This window comes from Pleurodeles waltl, chromosome 3_1, assembly GCF_031143425.1.
Source record: "Pleurodeles waltl isolate 20211129_DDA chromosome 3_1, aPleWal1.hap1.20221129, whole genome shotgun sequence".
Taxonomy (NCBI): Eukaryota; Metazoa; Chordata; class Amphibia; order Caudata; family Salamandridae; genus Pleurodeles; species Pleurodeles waltl.
In genome coordinates, this window is record NC_090440.1 from 305389119 (window position 1) to 305404372 (window position 15254).

At 42.4% G+C, this 15254-nt stretch overlaps 1 protein-coding gene across 2 annotated transcripts in view; it reads left to right on the forward strand.

Annotated features, from left to right (window-relative positions):
• Positions 1-15254, forward strand: part of WDR72 (WD repeat domain 72) — an 896838-nt gene that overhangs the window by 842387 nt on the left and 39197 nt on the right. For both annotated transcript variants that reach the window (XM_069222448.1, XM_069222449.1), the window contains one exon: positions 137-244. In XM_069222448.1, the coding sequence (XP_069078549.1) occupies positions 137-244 (108 nt within the window). The remainder of the gene's footprint in view (positions 1-136; positions 245-15254) is intronic.

A 15254-nucleotide genomic window follows, 5' to 3' on the forward strand; every position in this document is an offset into this window, starting at 1 on the left:
CTCTGTATGCCCAAGGCTGAATTTAGAGAGTCTTGTTGTCATTCAGAATATAGTTGGCATTCAGAATTCTTGTGTATCTGAAGATTGTTTTTTATTTAAGCATGCGTTACAGTATTTTGTTCTCCATTTTGCTTAGATGCTCCAGGCACTGTTTCCAAGAATGACAGCAACTTACAAGCAGCCAATCTCCCTGAGAAGAAAGACCTACCTGATGGATGCGTTATTGAGGATTCAGAGAGTCCAGGTGAGCACCACTCCAACTAAGCCACCAAGTATGATATGGTAAACATTGGAGTTTTGTACAATGCCAAACTTGGAACCTAAACCAACCTTTGCATACATGCTCAAAATCAGCCCTTGCTCCTTGGCTTTCTTTCCTCTCTCTTTTTACTTATTACATATGCAACCATTCACCTGAAAATCTGGAGACAGAGGTAGTGGACCTTGACCTTCAAAAACTCACCAATAACACTAACTCCCCTGGGGAACTGACCAATGGAATAAATGGACAATCTGGCCCTTTCTTTGGACCTGTGGAAAAGTGAAAACAGCTACACTCTTATGTTGTGGCAAGTACCATACAATTATCGTCCCGCTCACGTGGTCACACTGATACTGATGTAGTCGTTATATGCTTCTCTGCTTCATCAAGGTTTGAAGTTCTGAGAAAGGTAACAGCTTTATGGCCAAAAGAAAAGCTGACACCACTCTTTTGTTATAGTTAAATTGATATGTATATATATATATATCCCATTGGCTGTCGTCTCAAGCTATTTATAGTTAAGACTTAATTTCTGTGGAAAAAGCGTTTTTTGACTTGCCTTTATCTTTAGCGTCTGTTGATGAATCTTCATGATATTTTCCAAAACAAAATTGATGTTCATCTGGAAAGTTTCAGGGTGATCTGTCAAATGGGGCTCAAGAGAAGGGGGGGGGGGGGGGCTCAAAACATATTCCTAGCTCTTGGTCCAGAAAGCAACCTTTTTGTGATTTGGTGTAAATCCGTTCAGTAGTTTTTTTGAAATATTGAAGAAAAAACAAATTTGTATATATAGGGATGCAAAGGCTTTGCAAACCCTCCCGATCTTGTGCTGAGATCTGATTGTCTGTCAACACTTCAACTAGGAAGTGTTGGCAGTCATCTTGGAACTCTGCTTCAGCCTAGTCCGAGAAAAAAGGTTAAAAAAAAGAAAAGGGTCCATGGTAGGGACATCCTGACTCCTTAGCTCTGGTACTGGGGTCCCAGAAGACTCCCACCTCCCCCCCTCCCCCCAAAAGGGGAAATGCTATTTAACAAAAAAATTGCAGTGAATTCACGATGGGGTCGCAAATCCACTACAACATTTTGTTTTTCAAAAAGGCACAGTCTCCTGTGCTTCTCTTACTAAAGCCCCCTGGTGGACCAGGTCCCGGGCATAGTAAAAATAGAGGGTGGGTATGCTTGGGGCCCCCTCCTAGGACTTACTGAAGCCGGTGACCTCCACCTTCCTGGGGCTTAATTTACACTGAATTCGGGGGTGGAGGACACGCAGCCCCTGCACCCAGCCGACCAACACCTCGCTGAGGTAAAATGCTTTCATTGAAATAGGTGGGTCATACAGACCCCCATGCCTCAGGGACTGCCCCCTCCCTGGGGCTGTTTTGCTTATATGCGGGGGCCATGTGGCCCCATCTGCAGCCCCAGGGTCTCCACCACTCCGGCATTGATATTGAATAATATGCAGGTGCATGCGCCCCCTCCCCAGTGTCAGGTACTGCCACATCCCCGGAGCTACTATTGAATTCATGAATGGGGGGCCACGTGTCACTCCAGCCATGGAGACTGCTCCGTCCCAGAGCTGATATTGAAGTTAAATTAAGGGGGGGGCAGCCCTGGGTACCACCCCACAGCCCGGTGCTGAATTTAAAGAATGAAGGGGGTCCATTGCCAATCCCAGGGGACCTCAACCTTCCTGGAGCCAATTCTAATGTTGGAGAGGGGCCCCAGCACGAGGAGCATTAGCTGGCCCTGGGGACCGCCACACCCCAAGGCTGGCTCCTGTTATGTCCTGTGGTGCCCACTCCTGGGACAAAGCTTTTTGCTCTGACTTGGCAGAAGCCTTGATAGGTCCTGCCAAGTCAGATCAAACACTCCACTTGCAGCAAGTGAGAGCTTATAACTATCACTTACTGCCAGCGGAGGTTTCCTGTTTTCCTGTCTGCAGAGATGCAGGCAGGGAAACAGGAAACTATTGCTCTCACAGAGAGGGAGCTGCATGCGCACAAGTAGTGGATTTTTTTTTTTGTTTTTTCAATTTTTCTCTAGATCCGTGGGGGGAAGGGGAATGCTGAGCACTGTGGGTCAATCTTCAGATCAGACAAATGAAAAAATTGCCAATTTTTTGCCCATGACTGGTCTCTAAGTACCCCTCTATGCATCCTATGGGGTCAGAATACCTGTATCCTGACCACTTATGTGTTTTTGCACTGTTTTCCCTGCCTCACAGCTGATTCAACAAAGAAATTGGTGGCTGCAACTTTTCGGTCAGGTTGCAGCCAGCCAATCAGGGCCTTGCTTTCCCCCTAGATCCGCGTAGGATCTGCATCCCTATAAATCTCTATTTTTTAACTTTAATAACTCTGAATCTGCTGAATGGATTTATACCAAATCTCAAAAAGCACGATCTGCGGACTAACATCTATCTCACTGCCAAATTTCGTGTAATTCCGTTCAGTGGTTAAAGCTTAACTGTGTCTAAGGAATGCAAAAACCACATAGACACAGAATACAGAAAAGGTGTTTGAGGAACACCCCTTTTTCTCTGCCCGTGCTTGACGAATCACCCTAAAACTTTCCACGCAGAACTAGGCAAAGTAGACCACTTTTTTGAAAAATTTTGGGAAGATTTTTCAAACGGCGTCAGTTATTGACAAAACAAAAAACGCAAAAAAAATAAAAAGCTGAGAAAAGCAAATTGCCCGTTTCACAGTCTCCTATTGATTAATTTATTTTTTTAAGACTACCCAATATGAGATTGCTGTTAAATTGATTGCGATGGCAAAGTCACCAATTGTGATGGCGTTTTAGAGGCGCCGTTGAAAAAAAGAAAACTCTTCAGCTCACCTAGCCACGTGGATTTTTAAATATATTCATATGTGTGTGGTGCACATTAACGTTGATAAATGGTGCATACCGTGACAAATTAAAACATAGCCCCACTGCAGGTGAAAATAAGGTGTTTTAATACTGCGCAAACTATCATCCCTTAAAGAGTTAAACATTTGTTTTCAAGTTGAAATTTCCCATCCTGAGACGTCTCATGTCTCAGCGCCCTTTCTTGCATCTTTGTCTGCTGATCCGTGTATCATATTTTTGCTTCGTTCTCTCTGCGGCCTGTCAGCTTAGTTAAGAGATTTCCAAATGGCGCCGCCTGCGCTGACAGGGGGCAGCTGCAAAGAGTCCCCGATCCCTCCCCTAGGAGAGCAGCCGAGATTTAATTTTCAGTGAATGGGTACAGTCAGAAATCCATGTCAAGTCCCTGAAGTCATTTTACGAACCCAGATCGGACCCGTGGCTACGGGATTATATTTCCCTGCTCTCTGCAGATTCCTTGGGACTTCAATAGCTGTCATGTGCTCCATTGTAACCATATTAATTTCGCTTCCTAACTTGAGTAGCCGGTCACTGTTGCTTGAAGAGAAATTAGCGGCGTGTAAACCGTGGTTTGTCTTAAAGAGAAAAACACATTGTTTTTTGCAACTGTGAAAGATTTTTTATTTTACGTAATTATCAATAATTAATATAACTACATTGGCAACCAAGGCTACGTATTATCATGTGTCTAACCTGAATCGTATCTGGATAAGGCCTCTTCATTTTCACTATGTTCACTTATATTCGTACAATCTCACACTCACATCGTTGTATAGCAAGCAATCAGGACAGGTCTTGCAGGCGGTAAAACGATCCCTCAAATGTCGTACATGTGTTTTGGTTTAAAAAAAATCATCGCGAAGAATCTGCTCTTTTTCTGTTGATGTGGGGGGCTTTAAACCTATTTTACGCCCAGGTTGCTAAATTAAAGTAGTATTCATGAATGAATCTTGGATTTCCACATTATCGCTTTATTAGGGACTGTATGATACAACAAATTATCTCTCCGGGAAATGGAAAAACGGATGTACATCGTTTTTGCCAGTGACAACAAGGTCTTTGCCCAGTTACGAATACCTCACTATAAACATTGAATTTCACTGGATGGTCCTCGTGGTTATAGCTGTATTTTAAAACCCTGTGCCCTATAAGTCTGAAAACCTCTAGAGGATTCTCTTCAGGTCTCACTGCCTTCCACTGAGAATTTGTGGCTTGGTTGCCATGGAGACATCGTATTTCTCCAAGAATTGCTCTTATTGATCCGCGGACAGGCGTAAATGGGCAGGCAAGTGTGAGGAATAATGGGGGCTGGTCAGCCCTATAAAATGTCCAGGGGGTTATGGGTCGGAAATAAGCTCATAGCCAACACTTAGGCAAAGAGAAAGAAACAGTTTCATTTTGTTTCTGGGTTTCGCTTTTTTCACTCTGTGTCATTGTCGTCTTTCTCTACAGACTGAAAGAAACTTGTTAGTCACTTGTCATGTCAGATCTTCGGTGCTTGTCCTGACGCAGCTGTCAGCCTCCCAGGTCTCTGCAGTCCAGGGACACAGAACAAAGAGCCGGGCACATGAATTATTTATTATTTCTTGTGTGGATGAAATTCTGAGATAAGAAATTAAGACACTTGTGACAGAAAAGATGTTTAAGAAAAGACCCGGCTGACATTACCTCAAGGGTTACCCTTTTGTCTAAAGCTAAAACATACAATTTAGTAGATATTGCCTCGTTATCTTTTGTTCCATAGCTATTTACATGCCCAGTGGAGACATTATGAAGGAGGTCTTTACTGTTGAAACTGATTTCTGTCTCTCGATTATGACTTCACAGTGATTGCTAATTTAAACATAGGGACCAAATAAACACGTTTTCTTCCTATAGTAGTAGCGTTTGGGGCTAAATTTGCAGAAAGAAAACAAACACAGTTTAAACTGTTGATAAAGCATATTTTCATAGTGTTATGCTTTACATGGAGGTCAATAAATCTTTTCACATAGCATGAAGGGTAGAGAAATAGTTCAATCAAACTTCAAACAATAACATTTTAAAATGACAATGTTAGCACATCTGACCATATTTGGTTTCTTATCCTTAATTTATAGGGGGACACTTAGAGGTTTGATTAACCTTTTGACTGTGCTTAGAGTAATTCCCATCATAAATGCCAAATGCAACACAAAATCATCAATAAACAACAGTAAATACCTTTGGAGTCAGAAACCTTCAGCACCATGACCCATTTGGTCACAAATAACCACACCTTTATGTAAAGTTAGAAAGTTTATTTCCCTATATTGGCAATGTTAATATCAGGTAAATTAGTCTCAAAACCATCTGATACAGATACAAGAACAACACTGGTTGGCCAAATCTTCTCAAGAATCTCAGTTTAACTAATGCATGGAGTACTATGCATGTGAGAATCACAGTACAAACCATTAGCAAAAATAACTGTGCAACAGAAATAGTATACATCTTGGTTCAGCAACTGAGCAACATCAATTATTTATTTATAGCAACCTGTTAACATATCAGAATTTCCCTTACTTACCTTCTGATTAGAATAGCTTGTTTGGGCTTCATGCAAAACAATTTTAGTCAACATGAATTTGGAAAAACATCTAACTATGGCTCTATCAAAATAGCAATTGGTACCTAAAAGCAAAAGACCATTTACAACAATTAAAATAGAATTTTGTTATACCTCTCCTCCGTATGGACCAGCAAGCTGCAATTATCTTCATCAGTTGGACATCAGTTCGGCCAGCATCAGCAATGGGTCATTGAAAGGGAGTGGTTCCGAACCGAGAACTCTAAGCTATCTGAACCATTAGGAAAGCAATGTCTAAGGGATCAACATTCAGCATCAGAAGTTTAAGCAATAAAGTTAAAGGTAGAAACAAATCATCAGGAACTGTTCAGCTCATCAGACAGAATGGAATAAGTGTGCTTCTCCTCTGTACAGTTGGGCAAAGTTAAAATCGTCTAAACTTCACACGTTGCCATTGGTCAAAGAATTGTTCATTTACAATTAGCTCAATAAGGACATGTTCTAAATCCAAGATATAACTAAATTGTCTTTCACATGTCGAAGATTGGCTCTTCTTCTGTTCCCACCGTCAGGCTCATCAGGTAACATTTTTGCACTCATCCATACTCCAGTCAGTGCGTCCATTGACAGCTCCTGGGTACATCGTTGTCTCACGCATTAAACTATACAATGTAGCATCTACTAATACAAGACATTCTAACAAGCAGTTGTCAAGAGAAAGTTGAAGACATCTGCTAATGTTTGGTCAACCCAGTGAAAACAATACATGTATTAATTTCTTCAGGCGTACATTTCTCACAATATCATTTAAACAGTACATCTTAACATGAGGCTGTACAAATTAGTCCCAAACCTTGCTAACTTAAGACCTACAATTAATAAAGCAAATACATGAGGCAAACCCATTAATAGATCACCCTACTCTGTTTTCCTAATGAGGGTATTTCAATTAATATTAATATGCATTTATTATTGACACTTTGTGAATAATGATGGCCACTCAAGTGGGCACCTTTTCCAAGTCGCACATTACTTTCTATGTTTAATCAAATTCTATGCAGATGCATAATTTACACTGTTGATAAAGCATATTTTTCATAGGGTTATGCTTTACATGGAGGTCAATAAATCTTTTCACACAGCATGAAGGATGGATAAATAGTTCAATCGAACTTCAAACCATCACATTTTAAAATGAAAGTATGACCCATGTGGCCACACAAGGAAAACCCCAGTGAAGTCATCTAAGCTTAGCTAGCTAGGGCAAGGGGAAGCCATATAGATTAGCAAGCCAAAAGTTAAGATGTGCTCGGTTAAATGCATGTAGACAAAAAGTAAAAATAAAAAGGTCAAAGAGTTTGGAACAATGACATTGGAGCAAAATGTGACTAACAGAAGTTGACACAGAGTAAGTAAAAAGAGAAGGTGCCAGCATTTTAATAGCTCGATCAAGAGTTTTCATCTTGGGTCAGGGAAACATTCTAAGTCTCAGCAAAGCATTGAAAAAAAGGATGAGGGTAGAGGTGTGTGCCTCTGAGTCTAAGGGGATCCAGCAAGAAGGGTGGAATGAAGCAGACTGCCCAAAGTCTAACTGTGGAACAGCATATTAAAGTCCATAGTGCCAGATGATTCACTCATCCATCACTCCACATGACTCAAAGGTGTAATTGTCCAACAAAAAGTCTGTCAAGCGACATGGAACTGCGACATCAGTGAAGATTCCCACTACTGATATGGGAAAGACATCCATCTTAGTTCATCCGTACAGGTTGAAACAAATTACATTTTACTTCCACAGTCCCTGAATGTACTGGGCTCAAGGATAATTTCTCATGCTCACTATGTGTAAAACAATAAGACATCTATTACCAAGCGAGCCTTTTAATGGGAAGGAAGCTTGAAAGAAAAGTCACGTCAGCGTGTATGACCAAACATTTTCTACAGCGTCAGAAAACAGTGTCTTGCAGGTCTCACTAAGTAAAGTGAATGAAATAGCGTGGTCATTTGTGCAACTAATGCACATCTAACATGAGGAATTGAATTAAATTCAACATTAATAAGCTTTGTCAGTGTTTATGTTAGTCATTTTAAGAACCAAATAACTCTATTAACACATTGTTTTAACTATAGTGCAGAGCTGCAATTTCGACTTTTGCATGTAAGATATTTTTGTTTTGAAGTCTATTGTCATTTTAGTGCAAACAATTAACATCATAGAGATTTACATAGAATTGAATTAATTGGTGATACATGAAGTTTTAGGGGTGAACCCCCACACTTTAATACTCTATTCTACAGTGAATGCACATTTCAGTTCGCCACTTCAACAAGTCTATTTGTACTTCAAATAACAAAATACAAAGTCTGTCACTTATAGATAATCAGTGTGAGGTCAGGAGTAGCAATAACATTTCTGCTACAATAATCTCCCCTCAATCACTCTTTTTCAGTGAGACAGGTCAAAATCTTTGAGGTCATTCCATGAAAAATCTTCTGAACTCCTCTAACTGCTTAATATCACTGTAAGGTGTGTTTCGCCTGGTTCCTTTCTTTTTCCTCTCTTTGCTCTCATCCCTTTCAGCTTCTTGTATAACTTTTAAAGACCAACTGAAACAAAGGCACACAAAGGTATTATCAATACAGGTCTCAGGATACTACCAACAATTCATTTCCCTACACTTCCAAACCACCTTCCTGCTGAAAAAACATTGCCTATAGCTTCTCAGGCACCTGTTACCTCTAATTCCTTCAGGTCCTTTTTTGCACTTGTCATATGCGCAGTATACTCTCTCAGCTCCTTACTATTGTCTGATATGTATGTGGAACATTGTTGAACTTGCAACATTTTGCATACTCTGCCCTCTTTCGCAAGAAGTATGTCTAATGCAAGTTGAATTTGTTAAGCCATTTATTTTACCACAACCATTTATGTGTCTAACAAGAAGGCACCTGCAGTATTTGTAGATAGCTTATCTGCAATTGTTGACAACTTCCTTACTTTGTGATCATTCAGGATCACTCCCACATATGGAATTATGGTGCCAAAAATATCTCCAACTATCACTGAAGCACTGGCACCACTTTTGACTCTGTTTGACTTCTCATCCCAAACAGGATAATTGAAATGGTCCACATGATAAATCTTTTGAAAGATTACACGTAGATAACATGTTTCATACCATCCTTTAGGCAACCTATAATATGTGTTCTTTACACAGATTAAAGAAACACCTGGCATGATGGGTCGTGCCCTCTAACTTGCAAACCCAAACACACTTAAACAAAAACATGTCTACATTCACTAGTTTCTACAAAATGTGTGTCCATTTTTTGATTGAGGTCTATATGCACACAGCTTCCCTACAAGTTGCCAATCTAAGGCAAGGGATTCTTCCTGCTAGTGAATGGGTTTCTTCTTGTGCACCCCAACTATGCAGCAGTACTCTCTTTTCTATCTTAACTTACAGTGCTCTTCTTCTGTCTTCAACTTGTTCTATAAACTCCTTTTCTACCAGGGTGAGAATACAGGTCAGATTGTTTCTATTGGCATAGGATGCACCAAATGTCAATGTAGGTTCAATAACACCTCCCACTGTCAATGTTTTTAGCCTTTGCAATGCTACTTAAATGTTTTATGATGGGGACAAGGGAGAACTCAAGGTCATAGTTTGAATAGTAATACTTGTAATACTCCTGCTGAAACAAGACTCATCAACAAGCTATAGGAAATTCCATGGATCAAAGGGATAGTAGGATAAGTGATTACTTCACTAACTGATGAAGGCAATTGGGTGTAGTCTTTAACTTCCATGGTATGTACATATTTGTATAACAGCCTGTACTAAGCATGTGTAGATAGGTCACCTTTGGAACCATATGCATGCAAACCTTTCTCATTGAACAAGGATTTTGTGTTTGTTATTGGGCGTGTAGAACTTGGGAGCATATGCAGATATAACATTCTCTGAACTAATGGGTGTGAACAAATTCAATCCAATGAGTTACAAAATAATCATTATAACTAATAACTAAAACTCCTATGCGTATGTACTTATACTTGCTTCTTTTGTTTCTCTTCGACTCCATGAGTTCTCTAATTTCAGTCCAAAATAATTAAAAATCAAAAAGGCAAAAATGAAAATTATGCAGCAAAAATATCAACTGTCACACCCCTTATTTTTATTTGTGAACAAAGGAAATATACAGGTGAAATACAATAAAACCATTTTTTCCTCTTAAAAGTTCAGGTGGAAATTCTGAAAAGCTTCTTTAAATTACTACAGGTCCCTCAAATGCTTCTAATAATCGTTCAAATGTATCTAATAAATGTGCAGTTAAAAAATCAACAATAAACACACCATGGTATAATGTCTCAAGCCATCAAGTAGCAGCAAAATTTGAAAGGTCAGTTCTACCCTAAAAACACATTTAAGAATGCTCAACTGTATATGTATTGTTAAATCAAAATGTTGTAAATTCCTTCTTCTAGTCATTTGGTGTGAAATGTGTCCATTCAGGGGCTGCGTACATTTAATTAGGAACACTTTTTCTCTTTGATCTCTGAGCTACTGGTTTATGAGTATCACTGTCGCTCTGACCAAATTCTTCAGTTTCTTCTGGAATTTGTGGGTGTACTTGCACTACTGGCACAGTTAAATCATTTGATCATTTGTCTCAGAGTACATATCTATTTGCTACAGCACTAGGTTCTTTGTCAGCGTCTGAGCTTTGCAGATACAGTTTCTGTCTCAACCTTTCTGTACCAACCAGCCTCGGATCACAATTGTGCTGTATCAGCCACTTGCACATCCCTAGTAGCTTGACTAATTGGATTTCTCTGACTCACTGTAACCACCCCTTGACGGACAGGTGATGTATCCTCAAGGGGACCTTGAACTTTGTGAGTGTGGTAGCATGCACCCATCTAGAGAGACCAGCACACTTTACAGCAGTTGTAGTCACTAACAAAACCTTCCAATATGGTTCTAACAGAACTTTCTCACATGCCTCCTGACCATTACCAAGTCACCTGGGCACAGGTCATGGTTCCTGCTGCAGCTGGACTGTAGCGTCTTAACCTGATGAGATACAGAACAAGCCACGTCAACTAGTCCTTTGCAATAATCTAGTAACAAGTCATCTATGATGTTCACAAGTACATTTGCAGGTATAGCTGGCAGTCTCATAGTATGCCCCATAATAATTTTGTGTGGGCCGGCCAGTCTTTCTGTCTGGAGTACTCATCAAAACAAGAGGCAAAGCGTGAGGCCATCTCAGAGAGGTTGAGGCACATTATTGGATCTGGCCCCTTTTGCAGGGTTATTCCCAAACTTTTGCCTTCTTCCTCCTATTGTTTTGTGACCCTTTTTGGTTGGCTTTAGGACTCTGGCACATGGGGGGTCATTACAACCTCGGCGGTCTTTTTACAAGACCACAGAGGGACCGCCGTGCAGAAGACCGCCAGTAGTAGCGGTTTGCCGCTTGGCGTATTATGACTGTTGGCTGCTCTCCGTCCTTTGTCCGACAGAGAGCCGCCAACAGCCATACTGGCGGGTGGCGGGGAAGTGGAAGTTGCTCCACCTTCACCGCCACGCCAACAGAACACCACCCACCGAATCACGTCCTGTGATTCGGCGTGGCGGTGTTCTGTTGGCGGTGGGGTGTTGGCAGAGCAGCCCCCATGGCTCCCGTCCCCTCCCAGAGGATCGACAGAACAGGTAAGTCGATCGTCCGTTAGGGGAGGGGGGTGTTGTGTGGGTGCATGGGGGTGTGCGTCTGTGTATGTAGAGGGGGTGAGTGAGTGCATGTATGCTTGTGGGGGTGTTGCGTGTTTTGGGAATTAGTGCGTGTATGTCTGTGGGTATGTCTGTATAGATGTGTGCGTGTATGTTTGTATGTGGGTGTGTGTGTCTGACTGTGTGTGTGGATGTAGGCATGTATGTCGGTGTGTGTGCATGTGTGTGTTGGTGGTGCCTGCGTGCGCGTTGTGTGTGTGAGTTCTGTGATGTTGGGGGGTGGGGATGTGGGCCCTGCCACCTTTGGGGGGTGGCAGGGGTGGTGGGGGGTGTAGGGGAGGGAGTCGGTGTGGGAGACCCCTATCAGTGCCAGCGAAGGAATTCCCTGGCACTGATAGTGCTTACAGCCATGGATTTCATGGCGGTTCCAACCGCAGGAAATCCACGGCGGTAAGCCGGGTCAAAATACCGGCAGCGGTATAGTGACGGCCGCCAGGCTGGAGACCCCGGTCTCCAGCCCGGCCGTCGTCTCAGCCCTGGCGGGCAGAACGGAGAAGCGGCAGATGACCATGGCGGTAACCGCCATGGTCACGATTAAAAAAAAAAAGACCGCCAGCCTGTTGGCGGTCTTACCGCCGCTTCTCCGCCTTCCGCCAGGGTCGTAATGACCCCCATAATAACTTCTAACCAGTGCTAAAGTGCATGTGTTCTCTGTCTAAAATGTATTGGTGATTGGTTTCTCCATGATTTGCATATCTGATTTACTAGTAAGACCCTAGTATAGTGCACCATGTGTGTCCAGGTCCTTGTAAATCAAATTGTACTAGTGGCCCTGCAGCACCGACTCTGCCACCCACATGGGTAGTCCTGCAAACATGTCTCAGGCCTGCCATTGCAATGTCTGTGTGTGCAGGTTTAAACTGCCATTTTGACCTGGCAAGTGCACCAACTTTCCAGGCCCTAGCCTTCCCTTTTACTACATGTAAGTCACCCCTAAAGTAGGCCTAAGGCAGCCCATAGGCAGGGTGCAGTGTATTTAAAAGGTAGGACATGTACTAATTTGCTTTACCTGTTCTGGTAGTGAAATATTGCTAATTTTGTTTTTCACTATTGCAAGGCCTGTCTCTCCCATAGGGTAACATCGGGATTGTCATGAAATAGCTTTCAAGTTTAATTTTCCATTGGGAGCAGATGGAGAAGTCGAGTTTGGGGTCTCTGAACTCCCAATCAATTTAAAAACACAGTTTTTGGTGAAATTGATTTTTGAATTGTAAATTTGAAAATGGCACTTTTCAAAAGTGGGCATTTTCTTGCTTAACTATTCTGTGCCTCTGCCCGTCTGTGGAATACACATCTGGGTCAGGATGACATTTGAGCTGTTTGTGCATTCACTCTTGACAGTCACACGAAGGGAGCTGCGGTGTGCCCTACTTATCCTGATGGCCTATCACCAATCTGATGGGTCTTCCTGAGCTAGAGTGGTGGGACGAGCTGTTACTTGCACCTGAAGAGGGTTGTGCCTATCCTCACACAAAGCGGTCTCCAATTCCCTGGAGTGTTTCTGCAGCCAGGGCAGGTAAATGTAGGGTCATGTGCACTACAAACACATTTCTTTGAAGTTTGCCTACTTCAAAGACAGAAATGAGTATAAGTACTGAAGCTCTGACACCTCATAGTTGGAACACTTCTGTACTGAGGACATTCTGCCAGGAGGAAGAGCTAGGTGCTGTAGGAGGGACTGCCACTCTGCCTGTTGCTTTGTTGTGCTAGCCTGCTGCTTTTTCCCTGGGAGTGAAAGGACTGGACTTTGCTTTCTACATCCTGCTTTCCAAAGTTCTCCAAGGGCTTTAACTGAGCTTGCCTCCTGTTAAGAAGTCTCAGGGTCACCAAAGACCACCTGCCTGCACCTGGGCTCACTTGCTGAGAGTCCTGAGTTTTCAAGTGGTACCAAATCCAGTTCCTGGTACCTTGGAAGTGAGCTCTGGTGCAACCAAGAAAAAAACAAGCACATCCACTTCTGAGCGACTTCGGAACCGATGCCGCTGTCCAACTCCATGATACTGCCTGCCCCAGAGCCTTGGTCCCTGCTGAATGCAATGTCAGGGACATACAACACAAGCCTGATGCCGCCAAGCACCTCCAAAGTACCTCCACAGTGTGAGTCCCGAGTGCTGAGTCACTGACATGACACCAGACTCTGACTGCCACAGCACCTGTGGGCCCTTGGTGTGATCCAGAGACTGCAAAGTCGACACATCTTATCTTGACCTGCATGCTCCATTGACCCTGCCTTGTTGTAAGAATCCAGCGCCTTGCCACCATTGCCACATCACCTCCCCTGCAATCCAAAGGAACCAACGCCTCACCTCCTCTGCTCAGCAGTAAGGAATCGACTCTGCACCTGCTCCAGCGATGCCTCACCTCCCCAACTCTGTGCAACATCCTCAGTCTGACTTTAGAAAACTTGGGAAGACGAATCTCGGTATTAGCTCCCTAAGCAATAGCTTTGCTGATGTAAGACTATCAGTTCTCCTGGTCGGGTAAGCCTCAACCCAACAAGAGAAACCACATACACTGACTAATGCTATCTCAGCCAATTGCATACAAATAGCTCAATAAAGTCAAGCTACATCCTGTTGAAAGGTCCTCCTGATCTGCCTATGTGACTCAGTGTGACTGATGTATGTTTACCCACATTCATCTGCTGACATATGACACATCTATGACATAGGGCCTCTTCCATCAATCTGAATCACTAGGGTTGAACCAAGTTTGTCTGAATGTTATAATCATAGCATCAGGACCATCATGAGCTGGTCCATGGTACTGCCTAGACGTATGTAGAAGCAAACTATTAAGCATCAAAACCCTTCCTTCACTTCAAGCCCAAACATCTTCTTCATCTCTTTTGATGCAACCTGCTGTAACCCAACCTTACTGTTCTTCCTCTGACACTTCTTACTGCAAACTCTTAACTTCCGCTCAGGTATCTGTAACAGTTAACTGAAGATTGTGGCATGTTAAATCATTTGACTCATTGGAGTACTCTCCATTAAAGGCAGTACAATTCAGAGCACAGTATCTAGCTACCTCATCAGTGTAGTTATTGTAGAGTTAAATAATCAGTGGCTTTGCAGAGTGCAGAGCACTTCACAACCACAATTTGGGCAGGCAACTGTAATGCATTGAAAAGGTTGTATACTTCATCTCCATGACATATAGGATGACCCAGAAGAGGTCAGAAAGCATCTCTGGGACCACAACTGTCCAAAGTTGTGAATAACACCAAAGCCATACTGACTATCGTTGAAAATTGTCACCTTCAGCTGCTGAGGAACACAGCCTGCTCTTGCAAAAGCAACTAATTCAGCCACTTGAGCAGAAAAGACTCCTTGAAGCCAAGAGTCTTTGACTACACCTGAGACTGTACAGACTGCATAACCAGATTTTAGGGTACCATCATTGTCTCTTAAACAGGAGCCATCAACAAACATTACAAGTCATTTTTGGGTAGGGGTAAATGTCTTGACTATCTGCTCTTTGCTTGTTGCATAATTCAATGACTTCTAGACAGTCATGCTCAATTTCATCAGTACAGTCATCGTTTACATCTTTATCATTCACGGAAACTGGCATCAAATTTGCTGGATTAAAAGTATTATAACGTATGAGACTGACGTCCAAGTATGATCTGCTCTTAGTAGGTCAAACATGCACTTGTAAGATGCTGCGTTTTGGCATGGATTAACACATTTTCCAATGAATGACCCATGAAAAAGCTTTCGCACTGCTCTATGCTGACACAGATTGCTGCAACAGCTTTAGGGCAACTAGGTAA